Source organism: Mirounga angustirostris, unplaced genomic scaffold (genome assembly GCF_029215605.1).
Source record: "Mirounga angustirostris isolate CCGP_5_RB_7025 unplaced genomic scaffold, mMirAng1.0.hap1 SCAF_10, whole genome shotgun sequence".
NCBI lineage: Eukaryota > Metazoa > Chordata > Mammalia > Carnivora > Phocidae > Mirounga > Mirounga angustirostris.
In genome coordinates, this window is record NW_026991718.1 from 104,365,149 (window position 1) to 104,392,886 (window position 27,738).

General features: G+C 40.0%; 1 protein-coding gene across 7 annotated transcripts in view; it reads right to left on the bottom strand.

The window, feature by feature from the left end:
* Positions 1–27,738, bottom strand: part of PLCB1 (phospholipase C beta 1) — a 683,394-nt gene that overhangs the window by 36,083 nt on the left and 619,573 nt on the right. For 2 of the 7 annotated variants that reach the window (XM_064572837.1, XM_045885405.3), the window contains one exon: positions 9,237–9,400. The exons of 4 other annotated variants lie outside the window; for them this stretch is intronic. In XM_064572837.1, coding sequence (XP_064428907.1) covers positions 9,368–9,400 — 33 coding nt within the window. In that variant the 3' untranslated portion in view covers positions 9,237–9,367. Of the gene's footprint in view, positions 1–9,236; positions 9,401–22,203; positions 26,720–27,738 lie in introns of those variants that run through there. One more of the 7 variants, XM_064572836.1, reaches the window with a different exon arrangement.

A 27,738-nucleotide genomic window follows, 5' to 3' on the forward strand; every position in this document is an offset into this window, starting at 1 on the left:
ATACATTGGAACTGGCATGCATGAAGCAAACCATGCCATCGGGGTAAAGCACTTAGGGACTGCAGGTCGGGTGGGCATTCAGGGTTATTTTGCAATCTGGTATAAATCTCCAAGCAATAATCATCTCCTAGGTATGACCTGTGGAGGCAGGGCTTGTACAAGCATATACACATAAATTACAAGGGACCTTGAACAACAGGAAGTTAGTAGTTATTAATGCTAATGCCTATAGGAGGAAAGCAGTGTTGGTGGTGGTACGTGGCTGTGGTGGTGACTGGGGCTAAAGGGAGTGCATACGACCATCTAAAGGGGGAGCTCATTCCCCAGCTCCAGAGAAGTACTGCCAAGTGGGAACTTGGACGCAAAATGGCTAGGTCTTCCAATATTCAAAAGAAGCCAGGAAACATCTTAAAATGGGAAATTTCCTGATTTTTAAAAGTTGAGATCCAATTCAAAAAGAAAATAAAAGAATAACAAAGGGGCGCCTGGGTGGCTCAGTTGGTTAAACGTCTAACTCTCGATTTCAGCTCGGGGTCATGATCTCAGGGTCGTGAGTTCAAGCCCCACACTGGGCTCCACACTGGGCATGGAGCCTACTTAAAAAAAGAAAAAGAAAAAAAAGAAAAAGAAAGAATAATAAAGATTAAAAACCCCACTATAACAATATGTGAGTCAAATACATTGTGTCTGCTGGTTATTTCAGCCTGGTTGCCAGTTTGTAAAGCTCTGGTTTATAGAATTTGCTTGGAATAGAATTGCCAGAGACAGGGCTCCTGGAGCAGGCTGGAGAATTCTTATTCCCAACTTCTTCAGATATTTAGGATGAGAATCAGCGATTAACTGCTCTGAATAATTTAGCCTTTTATCTTTTCCTGACCAGGTAAGGGAGTCCAGTCTGGTTTCTTAGGAATATTGAGCCCTGGGAGTTCCTGTATATCCATGATTCATGAGCACTACTGGTATAATGACAGCCCCTTAAACACTGAGCACATTTCCTGGCTTTGTAAGAGGAAGTAGGAAATGCGCCCATGGGTATTTTTCAGTGGTTTGTTTTGCCCTGAAGCTGCAGGGCCTGCTCAGGCTGTGACAAACATTAAAGGCACAGCCCTTCTCCTTTGCACTCAAGAAAAGAAGACTCCGCTGGCAGTCTCAATGGAAAGCTGCAGGACATTTACACACGTGTGTTTTAAAGAGACCATGTAGGCTAGTGGCAAGAATATGAGTCTAGGGCCGGGTGCCCTGCTTCACTTCTCAACTCTGGCTGGTGGAGAGTTGCATGAGCTTGGGCTCCTAGCCAGTTGCCCTATCTCGGTTTCCTTGCATAACATCAAGATGGTAGAGTCAACCCCACAGACACCGCTTGGACACCCAGAAAGAATTCAATCAAATAAGCTCCCATTATCTCAAAATTCTGAAGCCAGGGCTTAGATTGACTTTCTGGGGGGAAAACCTGGATGGAGGCAGTGCCCACTTGAATGTCTGGCTTCTCTTTTATTTCTCAGGCCACATATGACAATAACATTTGAGTGGAAAGAGCTCCCAGAAGCAGAGGGTGCAGCCAGCCTAAATCTCTCTCATTTTCTCGAAGCCTGCAGTCATTCTCTCCTGGGATAGACTGTTTGGAAACTCCAAGTATTTGGCTTCCAACTTCCCCAAACATGATGCATCTGCAAAAGCATGACAAATTCCCCATTCGATGTTCCAAGTGCAGTTTCCAGGATCTGACTAGCACTGAGAACGGTGAAACAGAGGCCAGGGGCGGGGGGTGGGGGCGTGGGGGAAGAGAGGAAACTTTTCCTCTTTGGTCCTGATTCTCTTGCAGGGTTTGTCTTTCCCAATGAACCCTGTGGATCGTCTGCTTCAGAATCTCCTGGGAGAGACTGTGAATGAGGTTCTCAGGCCCACCCCAGATCTCCTAGGAGACCACTCTTAGATCTGGACAAAGGGCTCCTCACAGCCCCAGCCCCCTTCTGGCCTCCTCCATGCACACACTCCTCACAGGGCAAGCTCCTCTGGAAACACAACCTCTGGAATGCTGGCCTACCAGGTGGGGTGTCATAAGATTTGGTCTTTGTGTCTGGTTCTTGGCACAGAGCTCCTAAAACCCTTAGAATTTTCTAAGTGATAGGAGTGGGGGTTTTTTGTTTGTTTTTGTGATTCATAAGGAGTCCCTTTCATCCCATCTGAGTTTTTGCCAATGAGGTGACTTACGGTAGGGCCCTGGATAGCCTCAGGATGGGCTGATGGCTAGAAGGACCAAGTGATTAGAGCACTGGAACTTTCAGCCCCCAGTACCACTCTCTGGGGAAGGCGGGTAGCTGGAGACTGCGTTATAAAAACTCTTGAAGAACAGAATTGAGAGAGTTTCTGGGTTGTAGAACGCATCCACATGCTGGGAGGTGGCACACCCCAACTCGTGGGGACAGAAGCTCCTGTGCTCTGTCCTTCCAGACCCCCTAGACCATGCCCCACATACTTTTTCATCTGCTGTTCATTTGCGTCCTTCATAAGAAACCAGGAAGCATAAGTGCCTTTCTTAGTACTGTGAGACATGCCAGCAAATGATCAAACCTAAGAGGGGGTTGTGGGAACCCCTGATTTGTAGCTGGCTGGTCAGAGGTACGGGTAGCCTAGCATCTCAAGGGGGGCAGACTTGTGGGACTGAACACTTAAGCTGTAGAGTGGGTGCTAACTCCCAGTAGTTAGCATCAGAACTGAATTGCATTGGAGGACACCCAGCTGGGTTCAGAAAATTGGTTGGTGTCATAAAACACTCTCCTGGAATACCAGAATTCCCTTCTAACTGGCCCCAAGCCGCCTTTCCAGTCCCTCACAGTCTGCTTTCCATGGTCAGTCCTCTTGAGAGGTGACCTTGCAGTCATTTTGCACATACCTGAGTCTAAGGGGTCACCTAGGGGTGGACATTTGAAGGGGAGGAAGGACAGACCTTGGATATCCACACCTATGCACAGACGATCCTTTATGGCACAAGAAAGAACAGGGGTGAGGTGGGGGTGGGAAGAAACAGGGTTTTACTTTTGCCTCTCTGGTCTTGCAAATATTAGGGGATGGGTGGTCTTGACTTTCTGAATCAGAATTTCTGAAGATGGTGGCTAAAAATCTTGCTGCAGTGGTCACTAAATTGATTTTTTTAAAAGATTTTATTTATTTACAAGAGAGAGCACATGAGCGAGGGGGAGGGGTAGAGAGAGAGGGTGAAGCAGACTCCCCACTGAGCAGGGAGCCTGATGCAAGGCTCGATCCCAGGGCCCTGAGATCATGACCTGAGCTGAAGGCAGCCGCTTAACTGATGGAACCACCCAGGTGCCCCTCACTAAATTGATTTAAACAGAAATTCTCTACCTTGGCTTCACATTAGAACCACTTGGGACCTTTTAGAATGTCCAAGTCTCACCCCAAACCAAAGACATGAGGATCTTTGGGGATGGGACTCAGCCATCAGTACCTCGGAAAGCTTTCCCAGTGATTCCAATATTTAGGCAAGATTGAGAGCCCTTGAGATTAGGAAGGCAGATGAACAAGTACCATGGACTATGCGCAAGGGGTCAGGGTGATAGAGGTGGGGCTTATGGCAGAAGATAAATCATGGCCTTCCTGAGTCAACAGTCTCTACTCCTCTCCCGCTGACTTGCCATGCATGGAAGCAGGCCCACTCTAGCCAGCTCTTCCCAGAGTTTAAGGGAAGCTTCACATGCTTACGTGAAACTTCACACTTCATAAATGTTAGTAACTAATCCTGAACTGTGTGCACCAACACTACACAAGCCAGGTGAGACAGCCATTGTCACGATGGGGTGTTTGGGCTGTTAGCTCTGGCTTCTGAGTTAGAATCCTCCTACTCAGTACGGTCCAGGGACCGGCAGCATCAGCATCGCCTGGGAGCTTGTTATAAAGTCAGATGATGAAGGTGGACATGTTACTAAGTCCACCCAGTCCTCCTCACTTAGAACCTGCTTTTCCACAGGATCCCCAGGCGATCTGCATGCACATTAAAGTTTGAGAATCACTGATGAGCAGGTTACACCACTATGGTGATAGCAAAACCCAGACCTTAGGTGTGACCCCAGTTCCTCTGAGTTTCACGATTATGGAGTTACATAACCCCCGGTGCGTGCCTTCAGTAATCAAAGCCTCCCCTACAGGGAGACTTGGCATCAAGTGGACCTACCACTTGCTCTGTCCCCACTGTTAAAATCAATATTTGTGACTTGTCAATCATTTTCTCCTACCTTTCTGAACGGTGAAATAGAGGAGATGCTCTTTCTTCATCTTTTTAAAAATGAAGACTTAATTGTCCCTCTCTCTACACTGTCCACTGAAGCCCTTGAAAGGCTCATTTTAATGTCACCTCCTTGAGTTCACAGATTTGCTTTCTCTCAATGTTCTCCCTTCCCTCAGCACTTTTATTAGCCTGATTATGCTCTGATTATGATTCAACTTAATGATGAAAAGCAGGCTTTTAAAAAGCCCAGCATAATGGAAAGAGAATGGACCTGCATGGAAGTTCAGCAAATTACTGTTTCAAAGTAAGCTTCTTATCTGAGCAATGAATGCTATTAAGTTCATTAGAGAGAAATCAGTGTTACAGTGGGTTTTATCAATTGTATTAATCATTTTCAACTAATAAACCCAACTTGTAGCCTTCTGGATTTTCTGTATTATTGCCTATTTTCTATTTCACTGATTGCTGTTCTTGTTTTTACTTTATTTTATTTTATTTTGAGAGAGAAAGAGAGAGCACATGCACAGAGCCCAACGAGGGGCTCCATCTCACAACCTTGAGATCATGACCTGAGCTGATACCAATGGTCAGACACTTAACTGACCCAGCTATCCAGACACCCCTCTGTTCTTTTTAGTGTTTGCTTCCTTCTACTTTCTCTGGGTTTAATGTGCTGTTTCTTTTCCAGTTTTTTTTTGAGATGGAAGCTTAGAACACTGACTGTCACTCTATATTCTTTTCTAATATATGCACTGAAAGCTAGGTTTTTTCTTCCAAACACTGCATAAGCTTCATTCCATATATTTTAATATGTTGTATTTTCATTATTGTTCAGTTCAAAATACATACATTCTCATTTTAATTTTTATTTCTTCTTTGACCCCTGGGTTATTTAGAAGCATGTTGATTATTTTCCAAATATTTGGGGATTTTCTAGTTATCTTTCTGTCATTGATTTCTAGCTTAATTCTAGTATTGACAAAGAATATACTCTGTATGATTTTAATAATTTGAAGTTTTGAGACTTGCTTCATGACCTAGCACATAGCCTATGTTGCTAAACTTCCAATATGTGCTTAAAAGAATATGTATTGTACTGTTGTTAGAGGTAATGTATTAAATGTATGAATTAGATTATGTTGGTTATGTTACTCAAATCCTCTGTATCCTTACTGATTTTTTCCTGCTTTTTGAAGGTATGTTAAAATCTCCATCTACGATTGTAGACTGGTCTAATTCTCCATGCATTCATCAACTAAAAGAAAATGTAGTTGTTTTAATATCAGATGAAGTAGCTTTAAGCCAGCTCTGTGCAATAGAAGTTTCTGAGATAATGGAAATGTTTTTTGTGCTATCCCATAGAGTAGCCACTAGCCATGTGGCTCGTAAACACTTGAAATGTGACCAATGAGACTGAGGAACTACATTTTTTAATTTGTCTGTCTTTAATTTAAAATTAAATAGACACACAAGGCTAGTGGCTACTATATTGGCGAGCATTATTTTAAGGTTAGAAAAATTAAAGGGCAACATTTCATATTGATAAAAGGATCAATTTAATAGGGGAACATAGCAATAGTAAATATGTATGCACCTAATAACTATATCTTCAAACTATATAAAGCAAAAATGGACAGATCTAATATGCTTAGATACATTCGAAGACATAATGCTTACAACATGGGCACTTCAAGTATCTTCCCTGCCTCCAAAATACCAGAACTCTCTAGTCACCAAAAGAACTCATGATCTATTTTCTTGGGGAGAAAAAATGATCTAGTATCCTCCTGTACCCTAAACCTGTACCCTCCAAGGAGGCATGTTTATTCTCAGAGGATACATAGAAAAACGATCCACTGGAATATGAGGAAAGAATACTAGAACTTCCACTTGCAAGAAAATGTAGCTTTACTCATACTTATTATAAAGTTTGACACTGGTACCATGTTAGTGTTGGTCAGATGGTTATGGGTGCCACATGGTGCTCAAGGCCTTCTGAGGAAAGAGGAGGGTCCCATGTCTTCAAGTGTTAAACAGTGGTGCCCTTGCTTATGTGTTCAGTTTTGGCACCCTGTAACCTATTCAGTTCCCATGTGGCCATGTTAAATGGATTTACAGGCTACTTTGTCTATTTTAACTAAACAAACCCTCATCAAAGGAATGAAACCCTTGCAAAAAAAAAAAAAAAATGAAGATGGACCATATTAGCAATTATGCAAATGCTAACCAATAAAAAACTGGCAGAGTTGACCTTTCCCTTTTTCCTACATCATGAGATAATAGTAATCAGATACTACCAGAGGGTCAGTCTAAAAAATAATATTATTAAGAAGGCTCTTTGAAATATGGATTACTTCTCTGTAGCCAACAGCAAACCTTGCCCTAAGTGTATAGCTATAGCATGTTAATGAATGTGTGAAGTCACTATAATTAGCAGAACACTTAAAAATTAAGCAGCCATTATAAAGTCAAACCTTTACAGCTGGTGGATGGGATTGAATGAGAAGAGATGTAATGATGCAATAAACACAGCTGAGATGCATTCTTCCATCTCAATCTTCAAATCTGTGCAAGGAATCTTTTCTTCCACCACTGACAGTTATTAAAACAAGTATTGAAAAAATACCTAAACTCAGAGCCAGCGCTTTGAATTTCTGAATCACAGTGTTAAACCAAGACATTTGAAAATAATGAAGTCTATTCAAACACACGTGCTCTCACTTTGAGAGCAGAGAGGTTTTTTGAATCATTAATAAATAAATTACTATTTTCATCTTTATTTCATCCTTTTACATTAGTATTTCATTATAATTGTAAAATATATTTACATATTATGTATACATTCATTTATAATGAATGTATGTGTTAGTCTAATAATACCTACAATGAATAAATAAGTAAATGAATATGCCTAAGGTGGGGTGAATGTTCAATTTTTAGGGGCGTGAAATCAAAAAATTGGCCCTCAGCTACTGGCTTAATATTTAATTTTGTTTCAGCAGGAAAGTAAAAGTCATTGGGTTGCCAATGTCTAACTTTAACTTTCACAAAATGAAAATTTCCAAAGCCAGGAGGTCCTGATTTTGAAATAATGCCTAACAGAGGTTCCATATATTCATAGTGTAGAAGTTCCTCAGACTTTTTGTCTAGATGATGCTATCAGGTCATGATTTAGCCACAACTTGGTAAAACACAAAAGGGTGAAATATTGTCATTCTCCAAATTCAAATACTCATAGTTTCATCTCAGTAAATTTTGTGTGTTTTCTGATATTAAAAAAACCTTAATGTACAATTTAACCAATTAAAGAATACATATTCAGAATTTATGATTTCTTCTCTTTCATATTTTGGCCTGTTGTTCTGAAATCATTTCACTGTCAAGTCTACGAATCAAAACTGTTAGGTACTGAATCCACATACTCTTTAGTTCATTCAATATGAGATAATTAAAAATACTTCAATAGGAGGTTTTGCATTGCCACAAAGCACAATATGTGATTCAAAACCACTTCTGAATAAATTGTAAGGCTAGATTGACAAATAGTCAAAGCCAATAGTCATTAGCAAGAAATGATAACAATAATTAGCTCTATTTCATATAAAGTTGACAAAGAACACCAAATTTGATCCAAATGTCAAAAATCCATATTAAAAATATAATTATTCACTTACGACGTAAGCATTTTTACTGATCAGTTGCCTATCCCTGCACATGAGTAAGCTGGCCCTTGCCATTCTCTCTAGGCTTTCAGAATATGGTAAAGCATGGCATTTGCAATGGTCAAATTTCATTCTATTTTACATCGATGTCATCATTTCCTTGTTTTGTTTCAATTTTATTACAGTTTGCAACAGTGGCCACATAAGCCAAGATATTTTCAGAACTACAGATAAAGCTATCAATTCTAACTCTGCTAGTAACTGGACAATGCTAATGTCTTATTTACATTTACTCCCTTCTTACTCCAAACCTCAGACCACATCAGATAACTAGCTCTTTGCACAAAGCTAAAGAATCAAATTAAAGCCCCTCCAAACAAGTTCAACATCCCTAAAAAAATAACTCCAAGAAGTTACCCCAAGTATGAGTCACACATTCAAGGACGTGAGCTCAGAGTCAGTGGAGGATTTGAATTTGGAACTGCAAAGCCTGAGTTTCATGCACATGAATAAAACTGTCAGAAACAGTGGCCTGTGTTGTTCAGAACTTATTTTGTTTATTAGCATTTACCCTGGAATTCTGATTTTATTGTTTTATTTTTATTTTTTTTAAAGATTTTATTTATTTGAGAGAGAGAGAATGGGAGAGAGAGAGCACAAGAGGGGGGAGGGTCAGAGGGAGAAGCAGACTCCCTGCTGAGCAGGGAGTCCGATGTGGGACTCGATCCTGGGACTCCAGGATCATGACCTGAGCTGAAGGCAGTTGCTTAACCAAATGAGCCACCCAGGCGCCCTGGAATTCTGATTTTAATATCAATTAGCACAAGCATTAGAGCAGAGATTATAAATCAGGAGGTGCACGCACATGCTCACCAATACGCTTGTTACAGAACCCCTGCCAGAAGAAGGATTTGTCTTATGGAAGGATAGCACTAGAAAGGCAGTAAAAGCTCAGGAGTAAACTGAACACAGAATGAAGAGAACTGTTGATCTCAATTACTCTGACTGTGCTGATCTTCTTTTAATAAAGATCTATTTTAGAAGGAAAAAGGCAAACACATTAGCCTCATGATTCCCACAAGGGGAAAAAGAATTTGTCTTACAACAATCATGATAAGGGGTTCTGTTCTTTAAAATATAGCTACAGCTAAAGGTAATTAAGGTAACATGACAAAGTGTATTGTTTTAGAAATGACTCCATAAAATGACTTAATAGCCATTACTCACACATTTGAAGGAAGCTGCCTTGTGAGATAACACCAGGCTACTTCAGCAGATAGATTGCAATCATAGAAAATGCTGATGGAAAGTGTTTTATTAGTTAGTTGCTTGGGTTTTTTTTTTTTTTTTTTTTTTTTTGCTTATAATTATTGTGGGATGCTATGCCTGCATATAAAATAAAAACTGATTTCAAATTTCAAAAGGGGGAAGTCATTCGGTATGATGGATGGATCAGGTCACATTATTCTTGATGAGATTCAGTATGAAGTGGTATCTACAAAATTAAAAAGAAAATTAAATCAATGGAGGGTTCCGTGTTGAATTTGCTTTTATAGCATTTATGAATTTATTGCCTCCAAAAAAAAAAAAGCATACTGGCCAAAGTTATTGGGAGTTATGAAATCTTGGAACTTTTGAAGAGGGTGACATATTTTGCTCTGAGATAATTTGCTCAAGCCTGGCCTTTACAGACTTTCCACCTTCCCCAGACCTCTTGCCATATCTTCTTCCACTCAACTCACAATGTCCTTTCCCTGGGTACTTTCTACAGACCAAGTATTCTTTTTTCTTCTCTTTCTTTTTTTTTTCTCTTCTTTTTTTTTTTTTTTTTTTTGAGCTCTTGTCTACTTATGTCAATGTCAGAGATCCTAGCCCTTATCTTATGTCATCACTTCACTTGGTTATATCGCCCTAATGAGATTCCCAGAGAACTTAAAGCAAGGACCATGTCCCTTTCATCTTTAAAACTTCACACTATTCTTGGACAGGCTGACTGTGTTTCAGCTCATATAGGAGGAGACCTGCTATCGCTGCTTCAATTCAGTCGTATGGGCCCTGACAGCAGTCCTGCAAATGCTGGGGAATTCTCAGTGGCTCTAGGAGATGTGAACAGAACACTGGGGAAAATATGTTAAAAAACAAACACAGATCAGCCCTGAATACTTGGGAGTCCACAGCTCAAGTATCTTTTTTTTAGAAGTACTAAAAAAAAAAATCTAATAAATAAATGAAAAGAAAGCAGGCTTTGGAGTCTGCCATAATCATATTTGATGCTTAATTTCTCAGTGAAACTAGTTACTTATCTTTTTGAGCTCTTTTTTTTTTGGAACTATTTTTTTAATTCTTATGTTAATCCCCATACATTACATCATTAGTTTTAGATGAAGTGTTCCATGATTCATTGTTTGTGCATAACACCCAGTGCTCCATGCAGAATGTGCCCTCCTCAATACCCACCACCAGGCTAACCCATCCTCCCATTCCCCTCCCCTCTAGAACCCTGTTTGTTTTTCAGAGTCCATCGTCTCTCATGGCTCGTCTACCCCTCCGATTTCCCCCCCTTCATTCTTCCCCTCCTGCTATCTTCTTCTTCTTCTTTTTTTTTCTTAACATATATTGCATTATTGGTTTCAGAGGTACAGATCTGAGATTCAACAGTCTTGCACAATTCACAGCCCTTACCAGAGCTCATACCCTCCCCAGTGTCTATCACACAGTCACCCCATCCCTTCCACCCCACCCCCCACTCCAGCAACCCTCAGTTTGTTTCCTGCGATTAAGAATTCCTCATATCAGTGAGGTCATATGATACATGTCTTTCTCTGTTTGACTTATTTCGCTCAACATAATACCCTCCAGTTCCATCCACGTGGTTGCAAATGGCAAGATCTCATTCCTTTTGACGGCTGCATAATATTCCATTGTATATATATACCACATCTTCTTTATCCATTCGTCTGTTGTTGGACATCTTGGTTCTTTCCACAGTTTGGCTATTGTGGACATTGCTGCTATAAACATCGGGGTGCACGTACCCTTTTGGATCCCTACTTTTGTATCTTTGGGGTAAATACCCATCCCCGCCAACATCTGTCGTTTCCTGACTTGTTAATTTTAGCCATTCTGACTGGTGTGAGGTGGTATCTCACTGAGGTTTTGATTTGGATTTCCCTGATGCCAAGCGATATTGAGCATTTCTTTGCGTCTTCCTCAATTTCTTTCATGAGTATTTTATAGTTTTCTGAGTACAGATCCTTTGTCTCTTTGGTTAGATTTATTCCTAGGTATCTTATGGTTTTGGGTGCAATTGTAAATGGGATCGACTCCTTAATTTCTCTTTCTTCTGTTTTGTTGTTGGTGTATAGGAATGCGACTGACTTCTGTGCATTGATTTTATATCCTGCCACTTGACTGAATTCCTGTATGAGTTCTAGCAGTTTTGGGGTGGAGTCTTTGGGGTTTTCCACATAAAGTATCATATCATCTGCAAAGAGTGAGAGTTTGACTTCTTCTTTGCTGATTTGGATGCCTTTGATTTCTTTTTGTTGTCTGATTGCTGTGGCTAGGACTTCCAATACTATGTTGAATAGCGGTGGTGATAGTGGACATCCCTGTTGCATTCCTGACCTTAGGGGGAAAGCTCTCAGTTTTTCCCCATTGAGAATGATATTCGCTGTAGGTGTTTCATTGATGGCTTTTATGATATTGAGGTATGTACCCTCTATGCCTATACTCTGAAGAGTTTTCATCGAGAAAGGATGCTGAACTTTGTCAAATGCTTTTTCTGCATCTATTGAGAGGATCATATGATTCTTGTTCTTTCTTTTGTTAATGTATTGTATCACATTGATTGATTTGCAGATGTTGAACCAACCTTGCAGCCCAGGGATAAATCCCACTTGGTTGTGGTGAATAATCCTTTTAATGTACTGTTGGATCCTATTGGCTAGTATTTTGGTGAGAATTTTTGCATCCATGTTCATCAGGGATATTGGTCTGTAGTTCTCCTTTTTGATGGGGTCTTTGTCTGGTTTTGGGATCAAGGTAATGCTGGCCTCCTAAAATGAGTTTGGAAGTTTTCCTTCCATTTCTATTTTTTGGAACAGTTTCAGAAGAACAGGTATTAATTCTTCTTGAAAGAATTCCCCTGGGAAGCCATCTGGCCCTGGGCTTTTGTTTTTTTGGGAGATTTTTGATGACTGCTTCAATTTCCTTAGTGGTTATAGGTCTGTTCAGGTTTTCTATTTCTTCCTGGTTCAGTTTTGGTAGTTGATACATCTCTAGGAATGCATCCATTTCTTCCAGGTTATCGAATCTGCTGGCATAGAGTTGCTCATAATATGTTCTTATACTTGTTTGTATTTCTTTGCTGTTGGTTGTGATCTCTCCTCTTTCATTCATGATTTTGTTGATTTGGGTCATTTCTCTTTTCTTTTTGATAAGTCTAGCCAGGGTTTTATCAATCTTGTTAATTCTTTCAAAGAACCAGCTCCTAGTTTCGTTGATCTGTTCTACTGTTCTTTTAGTTTCTATTTCATTGATTTCTGCTCTGATCTTTATTATTTCTCTTCTCCTGCTGGGTTTAGGCTTTATTTGCTGTTCTTTCTCCAGCTCCTTTAGGTGGAGGGTTAGGTTGTGTACTTGAGACCTTTCTTGTTTCTTGAGAAAGGCTTGTATTGCTATATACTTTCCTCTTAGGACTGCCTTTGCTGCATCCCAAAGATTTTGAATAGTTGTATTTTCATTTTCATTGGTTTCCATGTATTTTTTTAATTCTTCTTTAATTTCCTGGTTGACCCATTCATTCTTCAGTAGGATGCTCTTTAGCCTCCATGTATTTGTGTGCTTTCCGACTTTCCTCTTGCGATTGAGTTCTAGTTTCAAAGCATTGTGGTCTGAAAATAGGCAGGGAATGATCCCAATCTTTTGGTACTGGTTGAGACCTGATTTATGACCTAGGATGTGATCTATTCTGGAGAATTTCCATGGGGACTAGAGAAGAATGTGTATTCCGTTGCTTTGGGATGGAATGTTCTGAATATGTCTGTGAAGTCCATCTGGTCCAGTGTGTCATTTAAAGTCTTTATTTCCTTGTTGATCTTTTGCTTAGACGATCTGTCCATTTCAGTGAGGGGGATGTTAAAGCCCCCCACTATTATTGTATTCTTGTCGATGTGTTTCTTTGCTTTTGTTATTAATTGCCTTATATAATTGGCTGCTCCCATGTTAGGGGCATAGATATTTACAATTGTTAGATCTTCTTGTTGGATAGACCCTTTAAGTAGGATATAATGTCCTTCCTCATCTCTTATTACAGTCTTTGGTTTAAAATCTAATTTGTTTGATATAAGGATTGCCACCCCAGCTTTCTTTTGGTGTCCATTAGCATGGTAAATGGTTTTCCACCCCCTCACTTTCAATCTGGGGGTGTCTTTGGTTCTAAAATGAGTCTCTTGCAAAGAGCATATCGATGGGTCTTGTTTTTTAATCCAGTCTGATAGCCTGCGTCTTTTGATTGGGGCATTTAGCCCATTTACATTCAGGGTAACTATTGAAAGATAGGAATTTAGTGCCATTGTATTGCCTGTAAGGTGACTGTTGCCGTATATTGTCTGTGTTCCTTTCTGGTCTATGTTGCTGTTAGGGTCTCTCTTTGCTTAGAGGACCCCTTTCAAGATTTCTTGTAGGGCTGGTTTTGTTTTGCAAATTCCTTTAGTTTTTGTTTGTCCTGGAAGCTTTTTATCTCTCCTTCAATTTTCAATGACAGCCTAGCTGGATAGAGTATTCTTGGCTGCATATTTTTCTCATTTAGTGCTCTGAATATATCCTGCCAGTCCTTTCTGGCCTGCCAGGTCTCTGTGGATAGGTCTGTTGCCAATCTAATGTTTCTACCCTTGTAGGTTACATATCTCTTCTTCTGAGCTGCTTTCAGGATTTTCTCTTTGTCTATGAGACTCGTAAGTTTTACTATTAGATGTCGGGATGTTGACCCATTTTTATTGATTTTGAGAGGGGTTCTCTGTGCTTCCTGGATTTTGATGCCTGTTTCCTTCCCCAAATTAGGGAAGTTCTCTGCTATAATTTGCTCCAGTATACCTTCTGCCCCTCTCTCTCTTTCTTCTTCTTCTGGGATCCCAATTATTCTAATGTTGTTTCGTCTTATGGTATCGCTTATCTCTCGAATTCTGCCCTTGTGATCCAGTAGTTGTTTATCTCTCTTTTTCTCAGCTTCTTTATTTTCCATCATTTGGTCTTCTATATCACTGATTCTCTCTTCTGCCTCATTTATCCTAGCAGTTAGCGCCCCCATATTTGATTGCACCTCATTAATAGCCTTTTTGATTTCTACTTGGTTAGATTTTAGTTCTTTTACTTCTCCAGAATGGGTTTCTCTAATAACTTCCATATTTTTTTCAAGCCCAACTAGTATCTTTAAAGTGATGATTCTGAACTCTAGATCTGACATTGTACTAATGTCTGTATTGAGTAGGCCCCTGGCAGTCGGTACTACCTCTTGTTCTTTTTGTTGAGGTGATTTTTTCCGTCTTGTCATTTTGTGCAGAGGAGAATAGATTAATGAGAGAACAAAATGCTAGCAGAGTTAACAACATCCCCAGAAAATATACTCTAAACAAATCAGAAAAGACCTGAAGCAGTGGGAAAAGAAAGGGAAAGAAAGAAAAAAGAAAAAGAAAAAAAAAGAAAAAGAAAAAGATAAGAATAAAAACAAACAAAACAAACAACAACAACAACAAAAAAACAGAATGTGATCAAATATGATCAGGCTGGTATATAGGTCAGTGCCACACACTAGATTTTGGGTGTATTTTGGTCTGTTAGAAGAAAGTGCCTCCCAAAATTTTAAAGAAAGAAAAACTTATATATGTACAAAAATAAGGGTTGATATGATGAAGGGATGGAATATGACTGTAAAGATGGAAAGTATAAAAAATTTTATAAAAGGAATTGATAAGAAGTTGTTTGAAAAAAGAAAGAAGAGGATTTAAAAAAAGAAAAAAGAAAAAAAAAAGGGAGAGAATGTGATCAGGCAGGGGAGTAGAAAAAAAACCATATACTAGAGATATAGGGTATATTTTGATCTGTTAGAAGAAACTATCTCAAAATTTTAAAGAGAGAACAACTTATATATATATGCCAAAAATATGGGTAACTACTATGAAGGGATAGAATATGACTCTAAAAATGAAAGATAAAAATGTTTTTTAAAAAAGGGATTGATAAGATGTTGGTTGAAAAAGGGAAAAAGAAAAATTCAAAAAATAAAAAATAAAAAATAAAAAAGACAGTTAAAAAAATTAACTTTGAAAGACTAAAGACTCATGGTAAAAAAACCATGAATTCTATGTGCAGTATTCCCCTAGTGCTGGAGTTCTGCCGTTCTCATTGATCGGTAAACTTGGTCTTGGCTGGCTGTTCTCGCTGATCTTCTGGGGAGGGGCCTGTTGCCGTGGTTTCCAAATGTCTTTGCTGGAGGCGGAATTGCCCCGCCCTTGCCCGGTCTGGGCTAAGTAATCTGCTCGGATTGCTGTCCGGGGCTTTTGTTCCCTGTGAGCTTTCCGTACAGCTTTGGAGGCGGAGAGTGAAAATGGCGGCCTCCCAATCTCCGCCCCAGAGGAGCCGAGAACTCGGGGCCCTGTTCCTCAGTGAGCCCCCAGAGAAAAGCCGTCAGTCACTCCCGTCTCCCCGGTCTCCGGCCGCACTCCGTGCTCACCCGGCCTATGACCGCGCGTTTCTATCTCCGGCATTCGACCCAGTGTGGAGTCTCCAAACCCAGCAGATCTCTGCGGTGCACTCCCGTGCCACTCCTCCCGGGGGAGGAAGGTGAGTCTCCCCGGATCTGCCACTTATTGGGTCCCTGCTGGAGGAGCAGTGGCCCGACTGTGCTGTGGATCACGGTTTATGGCAACCCCGAGCTGAGAGCCCGCACCTGGGCTCCACCTCTGTAGCCGGCTTCCCTGCTCCGACACCTGGGAGCTCTGTCACACTCAGGCACCCCCGGTCTTTATGTGACCCCGAAGGTCCTGAGACCACACTGTCCCACGAGGGTTCCACCCCTCACTTAGCCACCGGAGCGACATCCCTCAGGGGAGCTGACTTCTAAAAGTTCCGATTTTGTGCTCCGCTGCTCTATCACTTGCCAGAAGCAGCTGCCAGAGCCCCCCTCCCCCGCTGTCTATCCTCCTGAATATCGCCTCGGATTCACTTCTCCGCACGTCCTACCTTCCAGAAAGTGGTCGCTTTTCTGATGAGAGAGTTGTTGCTATTCTTTTTTTTTTTTTTTAAGATTTTATTTTTTTATTTGACAGAGAGAGACACAGCGAGAGAGGGAACACAAGCAGGGGGAGTGGGAGAGGGAGAAGCAGGCTTCCCGCAGAGCAGGGAGCCCGATGTGGGGCTTGATCCCAGGACTCTGGGATCATGACCCGAGCTGAAGGCAGACGCTTAACTACTGAGCCACCCAGGAGCCCCAGTTGTTGCTATTCTTTTCTTCGATCTCCTGTTGAGTTTGTAGGTGTTCAGAATGGTCTGATCCCTATCCAGCTGAATTCCTGAGAGGAGACGAAATCCAGGTCTCCTACTCCTCTGCCATCTTGCTCCCCCCCCCCCAAGCTCTTTCTTAATTTTAGGTGAGTGTGTGGATGACACATACTATTAAACCTAGCCACCCCTGGAGCTGCTTGATCGTCCAATCAGTCGAATAGAACAAAGGGTGAACCTCCTAGTAGGAGAGAGTTCTCCTAATGGCCTTTGAAGTGAAGTATTTTCCTGGTTCTCCAGCAGCTTCTGGTTTTGGACTTGAACTGTGACATCTGCTCTGAAGATTTTGGATTTGTCAGCCTCCATAGGCATGTGAACCAGTTCCTAATAATAGCTCCTATTGGTTCTATTTCTCTATAGAACCACCTCCTTAAGGTCACCTTCTCAACAAAGTCTTTCCTGATCATCCTTTAAGAGTAGAGAACTACGTTCTGCATGGAGCACTGGGTGTTATATGCAAACAATGAATCGTGGAACACTACATCAAAAACTAATGATGTAATGTATGGTGATTAACATAACATAAAAAAAGAATGGAGAACTAAATAAACTAAAACTAAAATAAAATAAGAGGAAAACAGAGAGGTAGGCAAACCATAAGAGACTCTTAACTATAGGGAAAAAACTGAGGGTTGCTAGAGGGGAGGTGGGTGGGGGGCTGGGGTAACTGGGTGATGGGCATGGCAGAGGGCACTTGAAGTAAGGAGCACTGGGTGTTGTATATAACTGTTGAATCACTGAATTCTACCTCTGAAACTAATAATAAAGTATATGTTAATTAAGTTGAATTTAAATTAAAAAAAAATTTGAAAAAAGAATAGAAAACTTCCACTCTCTATCCCTCCTTCTTTTAATTTTCTCTGTAGTTTTATTTCCTCCCAGCATGCTATACATTTTATTTCTTTATTTTACCTATTGTTTGACTATGAAACTTTACGGGAGTGGGGTTTCTTGCCCATTTTCTTCCACACTGGATCTCCGTTACTCAGAAACAATGCCTGGCACATAGCGAACACTCGACAAATATTTGTGGAATGAATGAACTCGAGAAGAAGGCAATTCACTAACCGAAGAGTTACTTTTGATCAAATATTTTTTTGAGCTCTGCAGATTTCACACATACAATCTATAAGAAATGTGGTTGTAATGGTTTGTACTACTGCCACAAAGAATATTCCAGAAGGATGTGCAGGAGCATGGAAGGGGAAAGACTTTGAAGATACCTCATCCAGAAATGCAGACTTTAGGAAGGGTACCAATAAATGGAGGGAACTGAATCCACTGTTGGTGTATTGGTTTCCTGTGGTTGTTGTAACAAATCACCACAAATCGGTTGGCTTAAAAGAACAAAAATCCATTCTCTTGCAGTTTTGGAAGCCAGAAGTCTGAAATCAAGGAGTTGGCAGGGCCATACTCCTTCCAAAGGCTCCTGGGGAGAACTGGTTCCTTGCCTTTTCCAGCTGTGGTGGCTGCCAGCATTCTTTGACTTGGCCTGCACTCCTCCAGTTTCTGCCTCTGTGCTCACGATCCCTCCCCCTCTGTGTCAAATCTCTCACTGCTTCATTCTTATAAGGACACATGCCATTGGAATTAGGGCCCACTTGGAAAATCCAGGATGATCTCCTCATCACAAAATCCGTACCTCAATTACATCCTCAAAGGCCCTTTTTCCAAATAAGGTAATATTCATAGGTTCAGGGAATTAGGATGTGGATATTATCTTTTGGGGGACCACCATTCAACCCACTAGAGCTCTGATAAAAAATTGGGAGTTTGCTTTGATTCCACAATGACAGTTCTTGATTGCACTGTCCAGCTGCCAACATGGGGTGCTTTCTGAGGAATGTGGGTCTTTGTCATCAGATAACTAAGCCCTTTTGTGTTTCCGTAAGGACTCAGACTAATCCATGTGGTAAAGTTGCAAACAGTTACTTATTATAGTAAAGATCTTTGCTCAGGAAGCCATGCATTGAAAGCAAGATCAAACATTTTCTTTAAACAAGAGAGTCATCTTTGGGTCAGGCTTTCAATCCTGATTCTTCCCTCTCGTTTCTCATAATCTTATGATAGGAATTCTTATAATCTGGCTCAAGAGCTATCATGTGCTTTAATCCATGGCAAAGGAATACAGTGCACTTTGCACTCGAGCTTATAAAATGTCAGTGGTCATCAAGATCAACTTTTAAGTGATGTAGCACAAGGACATGCAAAGAAATCCAAGTTCAGAATTTCTGGCTGTTTTTCCTTGTGCCAGTCTCTACATCCTATGACCGCAGTTTCACCTTTTCTGACACTCAGGAAACTTGAGACTTCTAAATTAAATTTAATCTGTTTAAAGTATCATAATGGGCACTATTCAGGACCAAGTGTTCCACAATTTATTTAAATCTCCTATGTAACTCTCCATTTCCCTGAGTAAGTATAAACAAGTGTTCTATTGGAATTTTAAGGCCACACAATTTTATTACAGCCAGTTTCTTTTTTGCTGTTGGAAGTCTCAGTCCTTCCAATCCTAGGTCAATAAAATGTCGATTCAAAGGTCATATGCAAATGGCAAGCAATATCTACTAGGTGAATTCGTAAGTCTGAATTTATTTCATAAAAATTCAGTTATCAAAAACTAAGTTGCCATTTAAACTTTTTATTTTAGGGCTTTGCTTTCAAGAAAAAGAGACATATTATAACAAAAGGAACTGGTGGGATTTATTCAGCACCCTAATATTGAAGGTATGTCCTGAGGGCATTAGGATGACCCCACTCTTTTATAATGACCAGACCTTCATAGTGATGATTCTAAGGCACTGGAAGCCAAGGCCAAATCATCCAGTTAGAAACAAAAGCAGGGAAATTTTAAATGAGACTTGAGAGACAGAAAGGTCACTGCTGAACTTGTGGTTAACACTCTAATGAAATCTGATGTGACTGTCCATCATGTGGCAGGTAGTTTCGTGGGCCAGTGACAAAGCAGGACTGCCCTCACCTCCCATTCAGTTTGCTCCGAACGTGAGCATATGTTATATACTCTGAACATAGTGGAGGGTTCCACCTGCGGAAAACAGATTTGCTTCTAAAGTTTATGTCTGGGACTCCCAGTGTTACCTGTGTGAAATCTGGGCTAGAACATATGCTCTACATAGATATACTGATGCCAGTCTTTGGATAGATTTGATAATAATACATGCAGACTCACATTCAGTAGCTTCTCATGAGACTCTTAAATATTAAAAAAAAAAAACAACTATAACGTTGAGTTTCATTTAGACAGGGTACTTAATATGATACATAAAAAAAAAATGCATATAATGGGTTACTGGGCCTAAATTGTTTTTTTTATCATCCTGAACCATTGGATGGGGAATATTTTTATCTATCAAACAATCATTGGATGATTCTTACCAGTCCAGAATATCACTATTTTATAGAATAGCCTTCTAACTGGTTTCCTCGTTCCTCTTTCCAATTCAGTCACCACATCACAGAGAAATTCTACTAAAACACAAATTAGACCATGCATCTTCAATGGCTGCTATTGTCCTTCGAACAAAGCTCTAAGCTCTTGTTGCCTCTTGCAGTGATCTGCCAGTTCTGGCCCCATTTTCTTCCTCGGCCTCATTTCTTTCTTTTTTTTCAGTTTCTTTTATTTTTCTTCTTTTTTCCCCATCTCTTTCTATTGTAATAGACTTCCTTAATTTCCTCCAATGGTCCCCTTGCCTCTGGGCAGCCACACTTGCTGTTCCCTCTGACTGGAATCTCCTCTCGCAACTTCTAGAGTTCTCACTCCTACTCACCCACCTGTTATTGTCTTACACCTCACATCCTCGAAAAATGATGCCTGATGAAGCTAATATAATTTGTTGGTCCAGTGGTTATAAATCAAAGACCACTGACAGTACAAGCATTTAAAAAAGAGACTTCGGATTATATATATATATGTACACAATTTGAAGCAATTATCAAAGACTGGTGGGCTTCATGATATTTTCCGACAAAACCATCTACCTGGCATTAGATACTCCATGGGGTGAAAAAGTACTTTTTGCTCCCAAAACTGCCGCTATGTGCTTCAGGGATCTTAATCATAACTTCAAAACCCATTCAGTAATGCAAAATTTTACTCAAATATCTTTTTTTTGTTTTGTTTAAAAACCAAGTGGTGTATACATTCTCAAACATTTTATTCTACCTTCCCATTCATTAATATTAAATTAAATTAAATCTGATGCATGTCAATAAGAAAACTAAATGTCAAATGGCTGATTTTCAGGTCCTTTTACTATGGAATTACTGGTCCAATGACTCCTTCCAGGCATGCATCAACATGGAATTCTATACTGAACCAATTGGATGTCCTCAAATCCCCCTGCAGAATACTCTGAAAACCTCTGTTTGCCGGAGGACGTAAACAAAGACAGTATAAACCAAAGTAGGCTCAGAAATCTTAGAGATTGGAAGTATATGAGCTCCTGTTCCTTTTACCACATCATGGTATTAACCTGAAATACCCCCTAGCAGCCAGTGATTGAAACTGACACTGGGGGGTCAAAGGCACACAGTACTGAGGTGGGGACTAGAATTTATACCTGAATTTAGCCATGGACAATCCCTTCGGTCACAGATTTTCCTGATGATTTACTCCTTTGAAGTCAGGCTTAAGGCTAATGCTGAGGATTTAGAGGCTTAAACAAGATATGCATTTCCTGAGGGTTTTTTTCCCCAGATACAATCTTGTACATCAACATTATCAAATGGGTCAGCTGAGCTCCTTAGGGTGCTTTGCATGGCACAGGTCAATGCACAGGTAAAGAAGATACAATCCTGGTCCTGCAGGAATTCTCAATAGCCTTGTGGCATTTCTGACAGGGAATGGCTTAACGAAGTTCTTGCATGTATTTAATCGTGGCCCAATAAGAGGTAGCATATTCTTATTAGTGAGCCCATTCTCAAGAGATGAAGAGACATGATAATAATGAGAACAGATTGATGCTGACTTGGCTCAAGTCCCACTGCAAAATAATTTTTCATTGTCTCAGCCATTCCACCCAAGAGAAGGTTAAGAAGATAATTGGCATTGCTGTTAAGAGGGTAAGTGAATTTCCTTGTTTCATACTGTCAAACCTTCGAGAGAACTTAACTTGCGTTTTGACAATGGGGAGGAGAGCACGTTATAGAGCGAAGCGAACTTTTAGACGGTATCTTTAAAAAGTTACAAAAAGACACTGAGAAAGCTGAGGTTTCGATGAAGGCCTTCGGATTTACGTTAAAAACTGCCTCCAGCATTTCTGGAGCCTTTACCCCAGTCGACCTAAAAGGCAGGGCATCCTACAGCAAGCAAATCAGGGCACGCGCTCTGAATACATTTTTCCTTCCTCAGATTTCCTTTTCGAAAACCACACAGAATGGTCTCTGTCAAAGTGACTTGTGACATTGCTACCTTCCCTCCTTCAGCTCAAGTGCCGGCAAACTTTTCTGTAAAGAGTAGTCAGAGAGTAAATATTTTAGACTTTGCAGGCTCTCGGGTCTCTATCACAGGTACCCAATCCGGCAGTTGCCGTGAGAAAGGAGTCATAGACAATACATAAAGGAGTGGGCATGGCTGGGTTGAATAAAATTTTACTTAGAAACACTAAAGTTTGAATTTTGGATGATTTTCATGTGTTCTAAAATATCATTCTTCTTTTGATTGTGTCTCCATCATTTCAAAATGTGAGACTCATGCTTAGCTCAACAGGCTATGCAAAAACCGGCAGCAGCCTGGATTTGATTCCTGCTTTAGTTCAGAAACCTTCACTAGAGCTTTCTGGGATGGTGGAAAAGTTGTATATTCGCACTGCTCAACGCTGTGGACACCAGCTACACCGGACTATTGAAGTGTGGCTGTCGTGACACAAGAACTTAATTTTTAATATTATTTAATCTTAATTAATTTAAACTCGGATTGCCCTTTGTGGCTAGACAGAACCACTCCATCATCCTCTTTCATATGAACTTGAAAACAACATTCTTATCTCTTGCCTACATTAAAGAAACCCAGATTCTTCTACTTGCTGCTTAAGTTATACAGTTACTGCTACTTCTGGGGAGATCACAACTGATGTCTTGGTTTTAACTACACAGTAAACATGGGCAGACACACAGCATGTGCAAATTCATGTGCCCACATGAACAAAATGCAACTTTTCATTGGAACGCCATCACTACCAAATTCAGTGAACAAAAAATCATCGGAAGAAAACTGTGCCTGTCAATAAAGATCTTACCCTCTTATTCAATGTGTACTATGAAAACACAATATTGGACAATGAAAACTATTGAATCACATGAACTTAAACTTTTCTGCTGGTTTCCTCAATTATCTGTTTCAAAATCCTGTCCTTTCTGTTAGACGTAGCTTGCCATAATGAGCTTGCAAAACTCACCCCAAGGGATGTCATCTTCTAAAATATACAAGGTGGTCATTTCTAAGTAAATGACCATGCATGAATCTCAGGCCATCTCAAGTAAATTCTCAGACTATCTATGGGCAGCACCTCATGCTAATCTCACAGGACAAGGCTAGATTAATTGACCAGTAAAAGACAAAAAGCATACAATCACTAATACTTAAATGGTTTTGGTAACAAGCATCATTTAGCACACATATAAAGTCCTATTCATTAAAAACTAACTCATTTAAAAAGTATTCTTCATCTTGATTAAGACCATTTATGGTGAAACTTCTATCATTACTGGCAGGGGTGATCGAGTTAACTAAGGAAATTCAAAAGTGAGAAATCAGGGGGGGATAGTTGTCTATCCAATCAAAACAAAGCAAAATAATAGGGAAGAAATGTAAGTTCATGGTGTAAGAAAAAAAAAAAAAAAAAAAGATTTGCCCCTACAATCTTAATGCTGTGTTCAGAATAACCCCAGGCCAAGCTGCTCCTTGAAAATGCATCAAGTCTCCATCTGAGGCTTTTTCTTTCTCTTGCTATGTTCTGTTCCTTGGGAACCTCATTCACGCTCACACCTCCCTTCCACCTTTATATGTATATCTGTATGTGCATATAGGTCACAAATCTTTTATTCCCAGCTAACACTTCTCTCAACTCCAAATTGGTATACCTCACCATCTATAGGACTTCTCTCTTGGATGCCTCTAAAATATCTCAATCACGCCATGTCCAAGACTACCCTCATGGCTCTGTCTCGTCATTCTCAGTTTGGCTCTCTTCTGAAATTCCCTAGGCCAATGATAGGTGACAATATCCGCCCAGTTGCACAAACTCCATATCCAGGTAATTCTGTGACCCCTGCCTTTCCCTACACTCTACCACCAACCCAGCACCAAATCCTGCCTCTCACATCCTTCCACTTCTTTTTGTCTCCATTGTCACAAACCAAGTCCACACTACCAGGCTCTCTTGAATGCACTAATATAATAGCCCTAACTAATCTTTAGCATCCTGCTTGCCCTTTCTTTCCTTCAATTTGTTCTCTTCAATCAATAGAATTTTTTTCAAAATGTAAATTGGTTCAGATTACTACCCCCAACCACAGTTAAGTCTTATTAGGATAAAAACCAAAATTGATAATGTATGGGTTTCACCCCTGTCTACTTTTCTTTCCTCATTTTATATTTTCTTCTTTGCTTTCTGTGCACTATCTACCTTGGCCTTTCAGTTCCTTGAATATACCATGGTCCTTCCTACCACAGGGCCTTTGCATGCACTCTTTTTCCTCTCTAGAAATATTTCCCTCTATCCATACACCCCTCCTCACTCCACTGGACCCCACATCATTTACTTACTTAGTTCCTACTCAGCTTCAGCTTCCAATTCAAAAATTACTTGCTTTAAGAAGTCCTACCTGATCTTTACCCTTTGATACCTACCCCATCCAGACCAGTCTGGATTTTTCTGTAATAAATTTTCCAGGAACCATGTTCCTTTCCTTCAGAAAAGGTATCTCAGCTTATAGCTCCACACTCCTTTATGTGATCATTTGTTTTTCTATAAACCATGGTTTCCTCAGAACCTGGCATGGTGCTGACACATTAAATGCATTCAAGAAATGTTTGAATGGATAAATGTACAACAATGAAGATCTGGGGATAGTATAAGTATATGGAGGCATCTGGGGATGGGAAAGTATACAATGCCAACCTTCTATGAAGCCCAAGCTACTCCAGGGATATTTCTTCTCTATAGCTAGTTTTGACTTACAGACTCTGTGGCCCAACACCAACTAATATACGTGCTTTTATGGAGTGGGTGTTGTGTGTCGTTTACTAACTTACTCCTTCCTGCTTCCAAGTCACTTTTCTGTTTTTATTTTCCCCATATCTTATTTTCCCCATTTATTCTCTACTGATTTTATCTTTCTATTCTGCATGCACTATTGCCAGCTGTGTTCTGTCTTCTTGCAAACAAAGCTACGTTTAAATAAATAACAAAAAAATAAATAAATAACATTTATAATTATAATTATTAACCCCAATCCTTATTGTACTGTTAAAGCTCTGAAGTCCAAGTTGAGAACCAATCCCAGTGGCTCTGTGACAACCCGCAGTCAGTTGGTTACTGGACAGACAGCTGGACAAACCTCATTGTCTCACTATGATTATTTTTTTTCCCTTGGTGCTCCTTAGAGTTTTTATCACATGCTCTTTCTCAACCATTCCATGCTGTCTCTGAACTCCCCTGAATTTCTGGGCATGTAATAAAATTAAGATAAATGAAGCAGACGCAGAGTGTATTTAGACTCTAGCATCCAGTGAAAATAATGGACAGTGAGATCACATTTAAACCTGTGCTGCGGTGATTTTTCTAGGACAGGTAGCTGTCCTGGGGTTGGTGCTTGGTCTATCAACACTGTTTTCCAGGGTCTCCTCTCAGAGATATATTTGCATACATCTGACATTGATTCATGTAGCCAGATGGCAAAGGACAGAGCTGGGTCATTCCACACAAAGTGTGACCTACTTACAGGCCCAACAATCTGTGGTTTAAATCTAAATAAAAGCATTGAGTCTTTGAGTTAAAAAAATGCCTTTTTTTTTTTTTTTTTTTGGTTATGGTACCAGTGGCATGAACAGTCTGAATGCTGGATGCATCCGTTCCAACAAGCAAGATGATAAGATGCTAAACTGACTCCCCAAGGCTGGGTGATAAGGTGTGTGGTGGGTGTCACTGCCAACTCAGTAAGGTGCTGACAAAAGCCTTTGAGAGCCAGGAGTGAACATTTAGGCACCTATGGAACAAAATGTCAGCAGCAGACAATTGTGATGACCTTATGACTTGGTTGGAAGTGTCCCAGGGTGTTTTGAATGTGCGAAATCTTCAAGGGCCTACTGAACTAAGAGGTGGTAGAGACTAAATGCATCCCTATGGAAAAAGCCTTCCTGCTTTGAGCCTGTTCTCTGTTGAAAGAGGGTATGAATCAAAAGAATTAAGAACTGAATCAGAGCATCCCAATCCCACAGAAACAAAGATGCAATTAGGGCCTTTGCCCCCACATCAAGACATAATTGGTTTTAAATGGCCTTGTCCAAAACTGGCCACAGACATGTCAAAGCAAATATTAATATTTCAGTATGATATAAAACTGGGTAAAGTGTATATTAATCGATTAAGATGCTAATATAATACTGTATTAAGGAATAATATCATCTCTGTCCTCCCAAGTTCACGTCTTAATTTTATTGCAACACATCAAAGGTAGAACTATTGTTCCTTTAATCAGTCTTGGAATTCAGAAGTGTTTTCTCAACGGGGGCTTTCAATGCCATTTCTGAGGAAGATGTAGGACCATGTTTAAGAAATTTATCCAGCGGGTGCCTGGGTGGCTCAGATAGTTAAGCGTCTGCCTTTGGCTCAGGTCATGATCCCGGAGTCCTGGGATCGAGTTCCGCATCGGGCTTTCCGCTCAGCAGAGAGCCTGCTTCTCCCTCTGCCTCTCTCTCTCTCTGTCTCTTATGAATAAATAAATAAAATCTTTAAAAAAAATTTATCCAGCAACTCATGTTTTGCTGCCTTTTAATTTGCTTTCTGGTAGAAACTCTGACATTGGTGCAATGACTGGCTTTGCATCTTAAAGCTCTTTTTACCACTGATACTCTCATCCTTCAATCTGCATGCTGCCTGTAGGCATTGCTATAGAATTAGTTAAGAGAAAGGTCCAGAATCCCACTCCTACCTGTTTGGTAAATTGCAGTCCAAATTGCTCAGGTCTTGATTTTACTCTGACTTTTTAGGCCGCTGCTCCTGACAACTGGAGGCTAGCCAATTGAAATATGTTGACATTAATATCAATAATTGATACTAATGGATTCATATTCTTTTATCTTATTTCATACTTTTTCTTTTTTTTTACAGTCTTATTGACTATATTCTCTATGCTGTACTTTTCATCCCTGGGACTTAATTATTTTTTAACTGGAAGTAAATACCTCTTACTTCAGGATTGCTTGTAATTTTTTTCTTGCTTACTTTTGGATTACTTTTTCCAGCCTAATTTTTTTTCTCTCTGAAACATATTAAGTTATATACTGTTTTTATTCTCTTAGTAATACTAGACATTTCAATATTTATCACTGTCAAGGGTTCATCAATATCTTTACCCTCTTGCTGAACAACACAAATACTTAGGAGACTTCAATACCAATGACCTCTTCTTGAATGATACAGAATTGTTTTATATGTTAGTTCTAATTTAACCCCATAAGACATTATCAACATTCTATATAATCAGTGTTCAAGTAGAATGATCTACCTATTTATAATTTCTTTGGTCTTTGTTTAGACTTTCCATCTGGATTAATTCTTCCTCTGACTAGCGTTAAGGTTTATGATTTCCTTTAATGAAGATCTGCTGATGGTAAATACTCAGCCCTCCCTGGCCCTCACCCCCAACCCCCATCTCCTGTTATCCTGAGCTAGGCTGAAAATGTCTTTATTGCTGTCGCTTTTAAGTGATAGCTTTCTTTGAGTACAAAGCTCTAGACTGGCAAAGATTTTCTTTCAGCACATTGAAGATATTACCCCACTGTCTTCTTTCTTCCATTGTTACTGCTAAGAAACCAATCTTCTCAGAAAGTAATTGTCATTTCTCTAAAAGTAATTTCTCCTTAGCTGTTTTTCAGATATTTGTTTTGTCCTTGGTCTTCTGAAACCTCAGTATGATGTATCTAGATACGGAATTGTTAAAAAAATATATCTTGGGTGCCTGGGTGGCTCAGTTAGTTAAGCGACTGCCTTCGGCTCAGGTCATGATCCTGGAGTCCCTGGATCGAGTCCC